Source organism: Schistocerca piceifrons, chromosome 3 (genome assembly GCF_021461385.2).
Source record: "Schistocerca piceifrons isolate TAMUIC-IGC-003096 chromosome 3, iqSchPice1.1, whole genome shotgun sequence".
In the NCBI taxonomy this organism is placed as follows: Eukaryota; Metazoa; Arthropoda; class Insecta; order Orthoptera; family Acrididae; genus Schistocerca; species Schistocerca piceifrons.
This window is the reverse complement of record NC_060140.1, coordinates 503,351,970-503,368,282: the sequence shown is the minus strand read 5'-3', so window position 1 is coordinate 503,368,282 and position 16,313 is coordinate 503,351,970. Positions and strand designations below refer to the sequence as shown.

The 16,313-nt window shown below is 40.0% G+C and overlaps 1 protein-coding gene across 1 annotated transcript in view; it reads right to left on the bottom strand.

Moving 5' to 3' along the window:
- The window catches only part of LOC124788540 (1-phosphatidylinositol 3-phosphate 5-kinase), a 407,657-nt gene that overhangs the window by 119,957 nt on the left and 271,387 nt on the right, over nt 1–16,313 (bottom strand). The window contains exons 20-21 of the mRNA XM_047255810.1: nt 10,851–11,023; nt 604–787 (exon numbers count right to left, since the gene is read on the bottom strand). Coding sequence (XP_047111766.1) covers nt 604–787; nt 10,851–11,023 — 357 coding nt within the window. The remainder of the gene's footprint in view (nt 1–603; nt 788–10,850; nt 11,024–16,313) is intronic.

Here is a 16,313-nt window from a genome sequence, read left to right as displayed (position 1 = left end):
GTTCTTTTTTTACTGGACTGGTATGTAAAACCTTTATTTTTTCTATCAAAAGGTTCTGGTTCTTGTTTAACACTTTATTTCATTTTATTTTGTGAGAGTCAGCGAGCATCACAGTCAATTGGGGTTTGTTTGCCGTGAAGCACAGACTGGTCGCTGTTGCGTCTGCTGAGTAGGTCATAGATAATAAGAGGACAAGCTGCATGATGAGCCACAGATGCTGTATTTTTAACAATAATTTATTGTTAATTGTTTTCCTTTTGATAGGAGAAGGTTACTATAAAAGTAATGAGACTTGGTATTTAGCTAAGTTGAGCAAAATGTAATGCAGTTGTAAAATATTTAATGCAGCAGTTTATGTCGTAGCAATATAAAAAAATATTGTAAATTAATTTTTACAAGTTATCTGCCACTAATAAGAATAATTGCCAAACCCACCACCTCATGGAATAAAACCATTATAATCTTCAAAATCTGGTAAATATAAAACATCACAAGAGATAAACTTGTTCTCAAAAGAGAGTTATCTGCTTGCTGCAAAATCAAATCCTGCTCCAACATTATTTATTGCAACAAATTCTGACAAGTATTTTGTATCAAAATTACCGTCCACTGTTCCAACAACTGTATCTGGAGGCAAATTGTAGTTATCTTCAGCCAGATCTTCATCAATAATATCAGAGCCCCCTTGCATACTTGGAGACGAGAGACATTCAACTTCTTGGCCTTCTGAGCAAGGACTGGTGGATCCTTCACATGTCTCTGTATCATTAATATCCTGTGGCACTGCCTGTAACAAACAATGCAATGTGTACACCACATCACAGTAAATAACAAACTGACATTCCAAATGACAGCAATGTGTTACGTTCACAGATCTTAATACAGTCCCTTTGAAAACTGATATTATGCAAAGGGGAATAAACCACAATCTATTATTACAAGTAACTTTTTTTATTATTTGACACAATTAAAGTATAATCGTTTTTTAACTGATTTACATTGGACATGGAATCCATCTTTACCTTGTTTTAAAGCACCAAATACTTAATTTCAGTCTAATTCAGAAGTTGCGCGTGTTGGTGTCTGCATGGGCACATAAGAGACTATAAATTTAAAGTTATGCTTCTACTGAATATACTTTCCTCTCTCAAAGAGCTTTATATGTGGGAAAAATGTCAAGTTGAACAGTGCTAGAAATGGGATTAATCATGTCTCCTGATAAGATGATGAATGAGTCAGTTCTCACATGAAAGGGAGGTAATAGTTCATGGTTGTGTACATGCTGGCCAGTAGGTGCATGTACAGTAATGTATAATGGAGATCAAATTAACATTTGAGTTACTGACATTTTTACTTCTAAAAAAACCTCGTACATATTAAACTTATGTATTTATTATAGCTTCTCTTCAAGTACGTGGCATGTGCACGTGCGCGTGAACACTCTCTCTCTCTCTCTCTCTCTCTCTCTCTCTCTCTCTCTATCACACACACACACACACACACACACACACACACACACACACAAACTTTTGCATTGCTTTTATGGCTCAACACTTGCTGACACAGTCTGGAAAACAAAAACCAATTTGAGGCAACTGAAAGTATTAACTGCTGCCACAATAACATACACTCCTGGAAATTGAAATAAGAAGACCGTGAATTCATTGTCCCAGGAAGGGGAAACTTTATTGAAACATTCCTGGGGTCAGATACATCACATGATCACACTGACAGAACCACAGGCACATAGACACAGGCAACAGAGCATGCACAATGTCGGCACTAGTACAGTGTATATCCACCTTTCGCAGCAATGCAGGCTGCTATTCTCCCATGGAGACGATCGTAGAGATGCTGGATGTAGTCCTGTGGAACGGCTTGCCATGCCATTTCCACCTGGCGCCTCAGTTGGACCAGCGTTCGTGCTGGACGTGCAGACCGCGTGAGACGACGCTTCATCCAGTCCCAAACATGCTCAATGGGGGACAGATCCGGAGATCTTGCTGGCCAGGGTAGTTGACTTACACCTTCTAGAGCACGTTGGGTGGCACGGGATACATGCGGACGTGCATTGTCCTGTTGGAACAGCAAGTTCCCTTGCCGATCTAGGAATGGTAGAACGATGGGTTCGATGACGGTTTGGATGTACCGTGCACTATTCAGTGTCCCCTCGACGATCACCAGTGGTGTACGGCCAGTGTAGGAGATCGCTCCCCACACCATGATGCCGGGTGTTGGCCCTGTGTGCCTCGGTCGTATGCAGTCATGATTGTGGCGCTCACCTGCACGGCGCCAAACACGCATACGACCCTCATTGGCACCAAGGCAGAAGCGACTCTCATCGCTGAAGACGACACGTCTCCATTCGTCCCTCCATTCACGCCTGTTGCGATACCACTGGAGGCGGGCTGCACGATGTTGGGGCGTGAGCGGAAGACGGCCTAACGGTGTGCGGGACCGTAGCCCAGCTTCATGGAGACGGTTGCGAATGGTCCTCGCCGATACCCCAGGAGCAACAGTGTCCCTAATTTGCTGGGAAGTGGCGGTGCGGTCCCCTACGGCACTGCGTAGGATCCTACGGTCTTGGCGTGCATCCGTGCGTCGCTGCGGTCCGGTCCCAGGTCGACGGGCACGTGCACCTTCCGCCGTCCACTGGCGCCAACATCGATGTACTGTGGAGACCTCACGCCCCACGTGTTGAGCAATTCGGCGGTACGTCCACCCGGCCTCCCGCATGCCCACTATACGCCCTCGCTCAAAGTCCGTCAACTGCACATATGGTTCACGTCCACGCTGTCGCGGCATGCTACCAGTGTTAAAGACTGCGATGGAGCTCCGTATGCCACGGCAAACTGGCTGACACAGACGGCGGCGGTGCACAAATGCTGCGCAGCTAGCGCCATTCGACGGCCAACACCGCGGTTCCTGGTGTGTCCCCTGTGCCGTGCGTGTGATCATTGCTTGTACAGCCCTCTCGCAGTGTCCGGAGCAAGTATGGTGGGTCTGACACACCGGTGTCAATGTGTTCTTTTTTCCATTTCCAGGAGTGTATGTTTCCGAGTTACCACTGAGTCTGTTTTTATACAAAAACTGAAGAAATTGTCTGATGATTCATATGTCCTACACATTGTTTACAATATGGTATGCAGATGTAGAGGTCTATTTTCAGTAAAACTGTATCTCAACCAGGGTCTCTACAATAGCAACAGTTTTGAATTATCACAATAAACCTTGAGAAACAATATCTTAAATTATTTCACAAAAATATATTTATATTGCTGAAGAATCATCCAAACTGTGTTTTGGTCTTGATGACTTCAGTATCATTCACGCAACTTTGCTCAGTGTACCATAAAATGTGCTTACTTTGGCCACCTGGGGTAATTTCAGTCAGTAGCAGTAGGCCATCAATTTATTTATTTATTTATTTATTTTGTGCTGCCATCTGTTGAATTCAGGGTATAATTAATTTGAAAGCAGTAATGTGTAGTGGGCAGACGTCTCTGACATCCTCATTATTTCACTTGATTTGCGCACAAAAACTGCTGTACAGTGATTTTGGATTTCCGGTCAGCATGAAATAACACTGTGCTGAAGTATGAAAACAAACGTTTGCATAGCTGAAACCGAATTTTGTAAGCCATTACCACCGTAAAAGAACTGCTGTGCAAGTATATATTAACACACACACACACACACACACACACACACACACACACACACACACACACACACACACACAAAATGTACATAAACAACAGGTAGTGTTTGGCTAAGTTAGTTTTAAGACCAGCAATGTGAATTTTCAGAGTAACGCTGGTCAAGCCGAAAGTACCTATGAAAAGTAGGAGGGTATGCATATTGTAGTTGCAACCAAATTGATTTACAAAATGCATTAGAAGAGATTTTGAAAAGGAAAATATCATTACACCAGGCCTCCAAAATATACTCCACACCTTCTACAGGACAAAACGAAAGAAATTCATACAGGAAACATCCAGTGTTCTCGCATCCTTTCTGTGGAGGTCTGTTAATTTTCTTATCATTATTTTTAATTAGAAATTTATATTCTGAAACTCTTAAATTTCATGACATATCTTTTCAAGAATGTCTTCCAATAAAAAGAACTGTATTTAACCTATAGGCTATGATGTTGTTTCAGCTTACTTTCCAATTCACTGAATAATAAAATTATTTGCGTATTTAATTTCCTAATACAACATTTAGTCCAAGCCAGTTAGAGAAAGTTATTGTGATCTTATAATGTTCATTTTAAGTGGCCAATGTTAATGCAGGTGGATGTAACTTCATCTTTTCATAATATTTTATTGCTGACCAGAGTTACCCCATTTCCTCGGAAACTTTCGCCACAGCTAAAAATTTTATACAGCAAACAAAATGCTACAGTTATGTTTTCACATCACTATGAGGTAAATGGTCTATAATTCAATTACAACATTTAGTTTTCATCTTCACATTAAAATTCATAAAAAAACGTTAAAAAGTGACCAAATTTAACCCATTTTTATGGTACATAACTGGATGAGGTCTGAAACATGAAATCTCGTGTGACTATTTATTAACTGCTGACTATGTCATCCTTTAAACTTAATTAACATGATTTTGAATAAAAACTGGATATTATCTTTCTTCTGATACGCAAACACCACTGAAACATAACATTCCATATTGTCCCTGATGGAACACTTACTTTAACCCGAATTAAAGTAACATAAAGAAATGAATTTCACCCATGTATCATCATTTCACAAACAAAGCACATTATGCATTACTTTATACTGGATATACACAATCAGATTGCAGGCAGATACTACAAGTCATTTAATCACAAATTCATCACATGTGACGTCCAGGCAGATTAAAACTGTGTGCCGGTCCGAGACTCGAACTTGTGAGTTGTGCCTGGGTAGCTCAGTTGGTAGAGCACTTGCCTGCGAAAGGCAAAGGTCCTGAGTTCGAGTCTCAGTCCGGCACACAGTTTTAATCTGCCAGGAAGTTTCATATCAGTGCACACTCTGCTGCAGAGTGAAAATCTCATTCTGGAATTATCACACGTGAATTAAAGTAAACAATACATGCACTTATTGTATGAACTATCGTGCAAAAATGCCCTTGATGAAAGCTGTACTGATTTGAATGTAAATTCTCATGTCTTTTACATATCATGCATATCTTAATACAACTGTTTCTTATAGCTCTGGAAATGAACATTACACTAAAAGAAACCCATCTGCAATGATTACAGAAAACTCCAGACAACCAAAAGCAGCATGGGGTAGGATGATGTCTGATCTTGTGTCTCCTTGATATAAGTGCAATGTAATAATTGCTTCATACTTTCATGTGTTTCATTTGGTAGTATATACTTAAATACTAATTGTTCCCCAAGATGCATCTGTATCAAAGGTAGCACAAGATTTTGTACAACTTTACAATGAGCTGTTTATGCTCAAACCTCATAGTGCATGTTGGTAAAATCTGTTTTGAGCGGTCATGGAAAAATTTGATGGTGGAACATTTGATATGTATAGCCATAATGTAACAATGTTTTTGTCTTCATCACGGGAGTAATATTAAGTTATTTAACAAAACAGTAACTGCTACCTCCAATACACCAGAGATAACCAACATGGAGAATAAGGTAGCACTTAACATATTTAATCACTGTCTGACAACCGACACATTCTCATGTACATAAATTAATTTTATTACAACAGAAACATGGCTTACATTCACTGGAGAAGTGTAGTAATGAATTACACACCACAAGGTTTCTTCTTGACTTAAACTTAACCAAAAAAGCACTCTTTTGAAAAGTAACTTGTAAATTTTGCTATGAAACTCAGCTGTATTAGTCCCTTTTGAATATGAAATTAACTCCTGCTGAGCAAGTAAGAAAATATTTTGAAGTCCAAAACAGAATTTCTACAGCCTGGAAAAAGTATGGAATAGTCACCAATTACCACTCTACATCTACATCTACATATATACTCTACAAGCCACGGTATGGTGAATGGTACCCTGTGCCATTATTAGTCATTTCCTTTCCTGTTCCACTCACAAATAGAGTGAGGGAAAAACGACTGTCTATATGCCTCCACATGAGCCCTAATTTCTCGTATCTTATCTTCGTGGTCCTTACGTGCAATGGCAGTAGACTCATTCAACAATCAGCTTCAAATGCCAGTTCTCCAAATTTTCTCAGTAGTGTTTCTCGAAAAGAATGTCACCTTCCCTCCAGGGATTCCCATTTGAGTTCCCGAAGTATCTCCGTAACACTTACATGTTGTTCGAACCTACCAGTAACAAATCTAGCAGCCCACCTCTGAATTGCTTCAATGTGTTTCTTTAATCTGAGCTGGTATAGATCCCAAACACTCAAGCAGTACTCAAGAATGGCCCTCACCAGTGTCCTATATGCAATCTCCTTTACAGGTGAACCACTTTCCTACAATTCTTCCAATAAACCGAAGTCAATCATACACCTTCCCTATCACAGTTCTCATATGCTTGTTCCATATCATATATTTTTTCAACGTTATGCCCATATATTTAAATGATTTGACTGTGTCGAGCAGGACACTAGTACTACTGCATGCAAACATTAAAGGTTTGATCCTCCTACTCATCTGCATTAACTTACATTTTTCCACATTTAGGGCTACTTGCCATTCATTACACCAAATGGAAACGTTGTGTAGGTCATCTTGTATCTTCCTACAGTCGTTCAACTTTGACACCTCACCATACACCACAGCATCATCAGCAAACAACCGCATATTGCTGCCCACTCTGTCTGCTAAATCGTTTATGTATATAGAGAACAACAGTGGTCCTATTGCACTTCCCTGGAGCACTCCTGGTGATACCCTCGTCTCTGATGAACACTCACCATTGAGGACAACATACTGGGTTCTATGAAATAAAAAGTCTTTGAGCCACTCACATATCTTTGAACTTATTCCATTTACTCATATTTTCATTAACAGCCTGCAACAAGGCACCGTGTCAAATGCTTTCTGGAAATTTAGAAATATGGAATCTGCCTGTTGCCCTTCATCCATAGTTCACAGTATATCATGTGAAACAGTGAAAAGGGCAAGCCGAGTATCACGCAAGTGATGCTTTCTACAACCATGCTGATTCATGAACATAAGCTTCTCAGTATGAAGAAAGTTTATTATATTCGAACTGAGAATATGTTGAAGAATTCCGCAGCAAACAGAAGTTAGGGATATTGGTCTGTAATTTTGTGAGTCCATTCTTTTACCCTTCTTATACCGGAGTCACCTGCACTTTTTTCCAGTGCCTGGGACTTGGTGCTGGGTGAGAGATGCACGATAAATGCAAACTAGGTAAGGGGACAATGCTGTAGAGTGTTCTTTGTAAAATCGAACTGGGATTCCATTTGGACCTGGTGATTTATTTACATTCAAATCTTTCAGTTGTTTCTCTACACCAGGGATGCTTTCTATTATGTTTTCCACACGGGAGTTTGTCTGATGGTCAAATGATCGTATGTTTGTACGATTCTCTCATGTGAATGATTTCTTGAACATGAAATTTAAAACTTCGGCTTTTGTTCTGCTATCTTCAACTGCCAGATCTTTTGCTAAGGTGTGATGGTGGTAGTAGTTGTATGTTTCAAACATAGATCTTTCCACAGACACACAAATCTCTACTAACCTTCGGTTGTTATCATTTGTGCGTTCCCTTTTGAACCAAGAGTGCAACAGCTTCTGCTTCTTTAGCAGCCTCTGAATCTTGTTTATAAACCATAGTGGGTCTTTTCAATCTTTATCCACTTAATAGGCACATGACTCTCCAGACCACAATTTACAATCTGTTTAAAGTTTGCTCATAATTCCTCTACAGCCATCTTACTGGAACTAAGTGATGCCAGTTAACTAAGTGAGACGCTAATAAGTGCTTATCTGCTTTTTCAAGCAGAAATGCTCTCCTACTCTTCTTGTCTGATTTATTAACTCTCGGAATCATAGTTGCTATAGTGACATCATGATCGCTAATCCCCATAACTACACTGACATTGTTGATAAGGTCCGGCCTATTTGTAGCTACAAGGTCTAAGATATTTCCACAGTGTGTGGGCTGCCGAGCTAACTACTCAAGACTGTTTTCAGAAAATTTGTTCAAAAGTATTTCACATGACTGTCTGTCTGTGCCCTCCACAATGAACTCATAGACATCCTAGTCCATACTCAGTAGGTTAAAGTCGCCTCCAACTAGTATTGCCTGATCTGGGTATTTACACGCTATTGACTTTACAATTCCTTTGAATGACTCTGGAACTGCCACAGCAGAGTTGAATGGCTGGTAAAAACATACAACAATTAACTTTATTTCACCTACACCTGTTATATGTGACTCTTCAGGGAGCTGATCAAAATGCCATCACAGATCCAAGTGGTCAGGCAATTGCCAGAGCTGTGAAGTCATGAATGATGTCAGTGGTGATCTTCGGTTGCACACTGGAAAGATTATGGCTTTGAGATCCACTGCTTCAAAGTAAACAGGCCATGGCATAGAGTTACAAATTTTTGAGTGACTGCCCTTGCAGCTTTGGTAGAAAAAGATAGTTCCACATATGTGCATCTCCTACGATGTGCACACTGACGAACGTCCTGGACTGCCTGGAGCAGCTGCCCTCTGGTGGCTTTACTGTGAAGCTGCTCTCTGAGTAGCACAGGGTGTCGTCAATGAGAAGTGGTTGTTGCACCACCACATCGACATTAATGTACTAAGTGTTACAGTGCAATAAAACTGAATGTTCAGAGAAAAACACATCTTTTGCAGGGGCAAATACACACAAACATGTAATAAATATTTTTATTGTGACACACATGCTGCAGGACTCTGGACACAAACAAACAGAAAATACTGGAAAATGAAAGTGTCTGCTTCCAGGTTAACATGACCCTCTGGTTACACTATAAATCAGTTTTTCACCACCTCTGATACCTCACTTTCACACATGTCGGCTTTGCCAACTCAACTCACAACAGAACATCACCATTCAACCTAAGCTACACCTCCCACTATGCTACAGATAAGTTTATCACCACAATCTACATTTACAGATTCACATTCACTGACTTTGGCAACTCTCAACCAATTTGTCACTTTCCTAACTAACCTAGACATAAGCTGTGCTAAGTATCAGTTTGTCACCAAAATCTAGACTTGGTATTCACATTCACTGGATTTTCCAAGTCACAACCAAACTTTCACCTTCAAATCTATGCTAGACCTTAGTTTACACTACAGATCAGTCTGTCACCACAATGTAGGTTCAGTTTTTGAGATGAAATCGTTAACAGTACTTCCACACAATGCAAAAGTGACATTTATATAAATAAAAGAAGTGCCTGGAAAAAAAGGCAGAATAGAAGACAAAGCCATCTGTATAACATGAGTAATTAGTATAATTTTGTCATCACAACCAATATTCATATTTCAGATGAAATCTTGAACAATATTAGAACATAAAATGTGCAAATGTGCTGTAGAACAGCTGTTCATAAGCTACCACATGCTGTCCACTCACTGGCTGCCTCCAACTTGACATGGACATACTGTGGTAACATCTGTCCTATATCATGAACAAGTGCAGGGCACACATGGCATATAGTAAAGTTTACCTTAAGATGCGACAGTGTGATGTTCTACAGGACAATGTCATTGTATTTTATAGCTTACAAATAATAACTGTAGTGTATCTTGCTTTCCCACTGCTCAGTGTGTATACTAGTTCTCTATCCATTAGTGTTATACTTTTGTATTTATCTCAGCCTTTTATACTCCTTTACATCGTGATATATCATCCCTCTTCTTCTATAGCTCATTCCAAATTATGAGGTCTCAATGCAGCTAGTTCTAGGTCTTGCAAATACTCTTCTCGGGTTTGCTGCCAGATCTTACTGTGCAAATCCCACAATATTTCATTGATACAACTGTTCGACTTCAGGTGATGGGAGATGCTGTTGCCATTGCTACAAGACGCAAGTAATGATAATCGTGTGGCAGCATCAAATTTTATCAGGCCAGGAGCAGGTAATTTGCGTGCATGGGCAGATGCTCGCAGTTGGAAGAAAGCAGCACTCATAGTGTCAGAGCCACAGAAAGGCCTCCACATGTGCACTGTGGGCAGAGACTGAGTTGCCAGATGTTCCTGTGATTAAAAGCTGAATTAAATCACAGCAGTCTGCTGTGTCGAATTATAACTCAGAAGTTTTTATTTCATCTGTTTTAATTTAATGGCAGCTAGTGCTGGATTCCAGACAGTGCTTAACTGAAAAGCGGTATGTATGGCCTCCTTAAGAACACAATTCCAGAAGGATGACGCTGAGGAGAAAACTTCAGTCTTCTCATAAAATATGCAATGCACTGTGTCCAGGGAATACTCCACTACCACTTATTTATAAGGTTGCCCCACGTGTGTTTGACAATGGTGTTCAATGCAACGATCTTGCAAGGTTTGCTCAATATAAGATTTCCCCATGGCATGGGATCTTGTATACACCACATCTCCTAAGGACAAGATTGTCTTTGACTGAACACAACAAATTCCTCAATTTTGCTGGTGAACAAAAAACACACTTGATGTGTCTCTTGATGGTTCTTCCAATTCTTGACAGCATGCAAACCAAATTACGGCAAGTTCTAAGTCCTTGTTGTCAAGAAGTCATTCACAGAAATATTAGACAAACATTTTAGAACTGGACTGTGGTTATAAAACAGCAAAATCGATTAGAACTAACTTACAGCTAAAATGATAACAACAATATCAGTTTAATAAGGTTAACACTTGCCTCTTCAATGTCAAGAGAAAGACTACTTGAACTGATGCCTCCACTCTTCCGTTGACGTCTTGTTGCAGCCAGAAGTTCAGTAAGACGTGCATTCCAGGCTGTTACAACATCCCAAATGTGTCGTTTCAGCTGCACGACACAATCGTCAATGTGCCACATCAGTTGATGGACATCTGAATCAAAACAACACATCAGTAACGTGTAATCTCGTTTTTTTACATAAATAAGAAGGATACATTACAAAAGAATTCACATTAGAATTTTGCAGCCATGACTTATTAAACTGATAGTTCGGAATTTTCACATCTGTCAACACCTGCTTTCATTGGGATTGGAATTATTATATTCTTCTTGAAGTCTGAGGGTATTTCGTCTGTCTCATACATCTTGCTCACCAGATGGTAGAGTTTTGTCAGGACTGGCTCTACCAGGGCTGTCAGTAGTTCTAATGGAATGTTGCCTACTCATGGGGCCTTGTTCTTACTAAGGTCTTTCAGTGCTCTGTCAAACTCTTCACGCAGTATATCATCTCCCATTTCATCTTCATCTACATCCTCTTCCATTTCCATAATATTGTCCTCAAGTACATCGCCCTTGAATAGAGCCTCTATATACTCCTTCCACCTTTTTTGCCTTCCCTCCTTTGTTTTAAGAACTGGTTTTCCATCTGAACAATTGATATTCGTAGCAGTAGTTCTCTTTTCTCCAAAGGTCTCTTTAATTTTCCTGTATGCAGTGCCTATCTTACCCCTAGTGAGATAAGCCTCTACATCCTTACATTTGTCCTCTAGCCATGCCTGCTTAGCCATTTTGCACTTCCTGTCGATCTCATTTTTGAGACGTTTGTATTCCTTTTTGCCTACTTCATTTACTGCATTTTTATATTTCCTCCTTTCATCAATTAAATTCAATATTTCTTCTGTTACCCAAGGATTTCTACTAGCCCTCGACTTTTTACCTACTTGATCCTCTGCTGCCTTCACTACCCATTCTTCTTCTACTGTATTTCTTTCCCTCATTCCTGTCAAATTGTTCCCTTATGCTGTCCTTGAAACTCTGTACAACCTCTGGTTTAGTCAGTTTATCCAGGTCCCATCTCCTTAAATTGCCACCTTTTTGCAGTTTCTTCAGTTTTAATCTACAGTTCATAACCAATAGATTGTTGTCAGAGTCCACATCTGCCCCTGGAAATGTCTTACAATTTAAAATCTGGTTCCTAAATCTCTGACTTACCATTATATAATCTATCTGAAACCTTCCAGTGTCTCCAGGCATCTTTCACGTATACAACCTTATTTCATGTTTCTTAAACCAAGTGTTAGCTATGATTAAATTATACTCTTTGCAAAATTCTACCAGGCAGCTTCCTCTTTCATTTCTTACCCCCAATCCATATTCACCTACTATGTTTCCTTCTCTCCCTTTTCCTACTATCGAATTCCAGACAGCCATGATTATTACATTTTTGTCTCTCTTCACTATCTGAATAATTTCTTTTGTCTCATCATAAATTTCATCAAATTCTTCATCATCTGTAGAGCTAGTTGGCATATAAACTTGTACTACTATAGTAAGCGTGGGCTTCGTGTCTATCTTGGCCACAATAATGCATTCACTATGCTGTTTGCAGTAGCTTACCAGCATTCCTATTTTTTATTCATTATTAAACCTACTCCTGCATTATCCCTATTTGATTTTGTATTTATAACCCTGTATTCACCTGACCAAAAGTCTTGTTCCTCCTGCCACCGAACTTCACCAGTTCTCACTATATCTAACTTTAACCTATCCATTTCCCTTTTTAAGTTTTCTAACCTACCTGTCCAAGTAAGGGATCTGACATACTATGCTCTAATCTGTAGAATGCCAATTTTCTTTCTCCTGATAACGGTGTTCTCTTGACTAGTCCCCACCTAGAGATCCCAATGGGGACTATTATACCTCTGGAATATATAACCAAAGAGGATGCCATCATCGTTTAACCATACAGTAAAGCTGCATGCCCTCGGGAGAAATTACAGCTGTAGTTTCCCCTTGCTTTCAGCCATTCTCAGTACCAGCACAGCAAGGCCGTTTTGGTTAGTGTTACGAGGCCAGATCAGTCAATCATCCAGACTGTTGCCCCTGCAACTACTGAAAAGGCTGCTGCCCCTCTTCAGGAACCACACGTTTGTCTGGCCTCTCAACAGATACCCCTCCATTGTGGTCGCACCTACGGTACGGCTATCTATATCGCTGAGGCATCAAGCCTCCCCACCAACAGCAAGGTCCATGGTTCATGGGGGGGTTTAATAAGTCACGGCTGCAAAATACTATGCGAATTCTTTACAGACGAATGAAAAACTGGTAGAAGCCAACCTCAGGGAAGATCAGTTTGGATTCCATAGAAATAATGGAACATGTGAGGCAATACTGACCCTATGGCTTATCTTAGAAGATAGATTAAGGAAAGGCAAACCTATGTTTCTAGCATTTGTAGACTTAGAGAAAGCTTTTGACAATGTTGACTAGAATAATATCTTTCAAATTCTGAAGGTGGCAGGGGTAAAATACAGGGAGCGAAAGGCTATTTACAATTTGTACAGAAACCAGATGGCAGTTATAAGAGTCGAGGGGCATGAAAGGGAAGCAGTGGTTGGGAAAGGAGTGAGACAGGGTTGTAGTCTATCCTCGATGTTTTTCAATCTGTATATTGCGCAAGCAGTAAAGGAAACAAAAGAAAAATTCAGAGTAGGTATTAAAATCCATGGAGAAGAAATAAAAACTTCGGGGTTCGCCAATGACATTGTAATTCTGTCAGAGACAGCAAAGGACTTGAAAGAGCAGTTGAATGGAATGGACAGTGTCTTGAAAGAAGGATAAAAGATGATCATCATCAAAAGCAAAACGAGGATAATGGAATGTAGTCAAATTAAATTGGGTGATGCTGAGGGAATTATATTAGGAAATGAGACACTTAAAGTAGTAAAGGAGTTTTGCTATTTGGGGAGTAAAATAACTGATGATGGTTGAAGTAGAGGATATAAAATGTAGACTGGCAATGGTAAGGAAAGCGTTTCTGAAGAAGAGAAATTTGTTAACATTGAGTATAGATTTAATTGTCAGGAAGTCTTTTCTGAAAGTATTTGTTGGAGTGTAGCCATGTATGGAAGTGAAACATGGACGATAACTAGTTTGGACAAGAAGAGAATGGAAGCTTTCGAAATGTGGTGCTACAGAAGAATGCTGAAGATTAGATGGGTAAATCACGTAACTAATGAGGAGGTAATGAACAGGATTGGTGAGAAGAGGAGTTTGTGGCACAACTTGACTAGAAGAAGGGATCAGTTGGTAGGACATGTTCTGAGGCATCAAGGGATCACCAATTTAGTATTGGAGGGCAGCGTGGAGGGTAAAACTCGTAGAGGGAGACCAAGAGATGAATACACTAAGCAGATTCAGAAGGATGTAGGTTGCAGTAGGTACTGGAAGATGAAGAAGCTTGCACAGGATAGAGTAGCATGGAGAGCTGCATCAAACCAGTCTCATGACTGAAGACCACAACAACAATAACAACAACAACATTACAAAAGGAATAGAGTCAAGTTTTTCGTTAACACTACTACAGTAGTAATAAGTCGAAAAAACTGTCATGAAAATCATAAATTATTTTAAACAACACAATGGAACAGTTTTTCCTCTGATGATAAAGACTTGGTGAAGATAGCATGCTCTGCAATACAACACTTTTTAAGATTAAAATTAGAGCAGGATTCGTAGTCAACCTCAAAATAATAGAGTCCATAACAGAATTCAATGTACACTCCCCCAGGCTTTCAACACTGACTTAAAAGTTACAAACAGCATATAAAGGGGAAAAAACACAAGAGTAGATGTGGATGGATCTTTGGAGCTTTTGCGTTAGATGGCAATAAATATCACCAAAATTATATTAACATTTTAATTTGAGATGTCAATGCACAGTTAGGAAAAGAAAAGAGAAATGCTATTTGGAAATGGTCAGCACAAAGAAAAACAAACAAGAATGGCCTTTGGAGTGGTGGAAATCTGCAGGAACCATGATCTAATTTAAAATTCAACATACTTCATGTGAAGACCAAATAAAAAACTGGAACAATGAAGAATGACTTGAACATCGGACTACAGCTGTAATACATCGATTACACAGAAAAGGAAAACCAAATAACTACATAGAGATTTTCCTCTCTTAGACTGCACATATAAAGTCTTGTCAACAGTTCTGTACAATCGCTGTAAAGATCAACTTTAGGAGGCTAACAACAAGGATTTAGACCCTGGAGAAGACGATCAGAACAGATAATCACTGTAAAATTAATAACTGATGTACAAAAGAAGATACAAAACAAAAACTCATAACCTTTGTAGACTTCAGAAAGGTGTAGCATTGTACCCACAGATCGTCTATCTAACTACATGAGCCATATATAAGTAAAACAGGGTGTAGCAGTTCCTTTTTTTTTTGCGGCGAGGGGGGTGTCAAAAACAACTGAGGTCACAAGCACCCATGTCATAACCTTGGAATGCCAATAAGTAAAGGAAGTTAAAACAATATAGGATGAGCCCAACTGATGGAAGGAAAGAGAGCTAAAAGCAAGGACTTCCCCTTGGAGAAACATCCACCAAATACACAGTAGAGACAGCAGAGATCCCGAACCAAATATTAAATGTCCTTCGCCATTTTGCTAGAATGGATAAAAAGTAAAATGCGGTTGACAGCCTTGGCATCGTTCTTTAAAATGGCTGATAACTCAGACTACAAAGAGATATTGGAAAGTAAGCAGTTAAAAAAAGTGCACTGGGTCAAGAAATGGTGAACTGTCAAAAGTTGACAATAAGCACAAGGTGGTGGGGGGATCACCAAGTAACAAATGGCAATAGCTGAAAAGACAGTGCTCAATATGCAACCTTGCTAAAATGATCTCACAACAAGAGGACCGAGAGGAAGTCAACCAATCCATTGGGAGAGGTTTGATTCCCTGGAGCTTGTTCCTGTGAGGAGAAAACTAGTGGTGATGCCAAAGTGACACCATCTGCCAACAGGCAGCAACACAGAGATCATCTGAAGGGATGGAAGAGTTAACAGACCGAGACAGGAGGACTGCAGCCTTGGCACCAGCATCAATGGCCTCATTTCCTGTCAGACCAACATGACCAGGAACCCAAATGAATGACATGGTGGCTCCCTCAACAGTAAGCAAGTGGAAGCTTTCTTGGACCTGTTGCACTATGGGATGGACTGTGCGTACAGTTCCCAGAGGCTGTGAAGGGCACTAAGAGAATCGGGGATTATGACACAATTAAAAAGCCTGTGTGCAGGATGTAATGGGTTGCCTGATGGAGAGTAAAGAGCCCCGCTGTAAAAATCAAGCAGTGTTCTGGAAGCTGAAACTGTAAATGATCAGTGCCAATGACAAAGGCACATGTGACATCATGGTTAGTCTT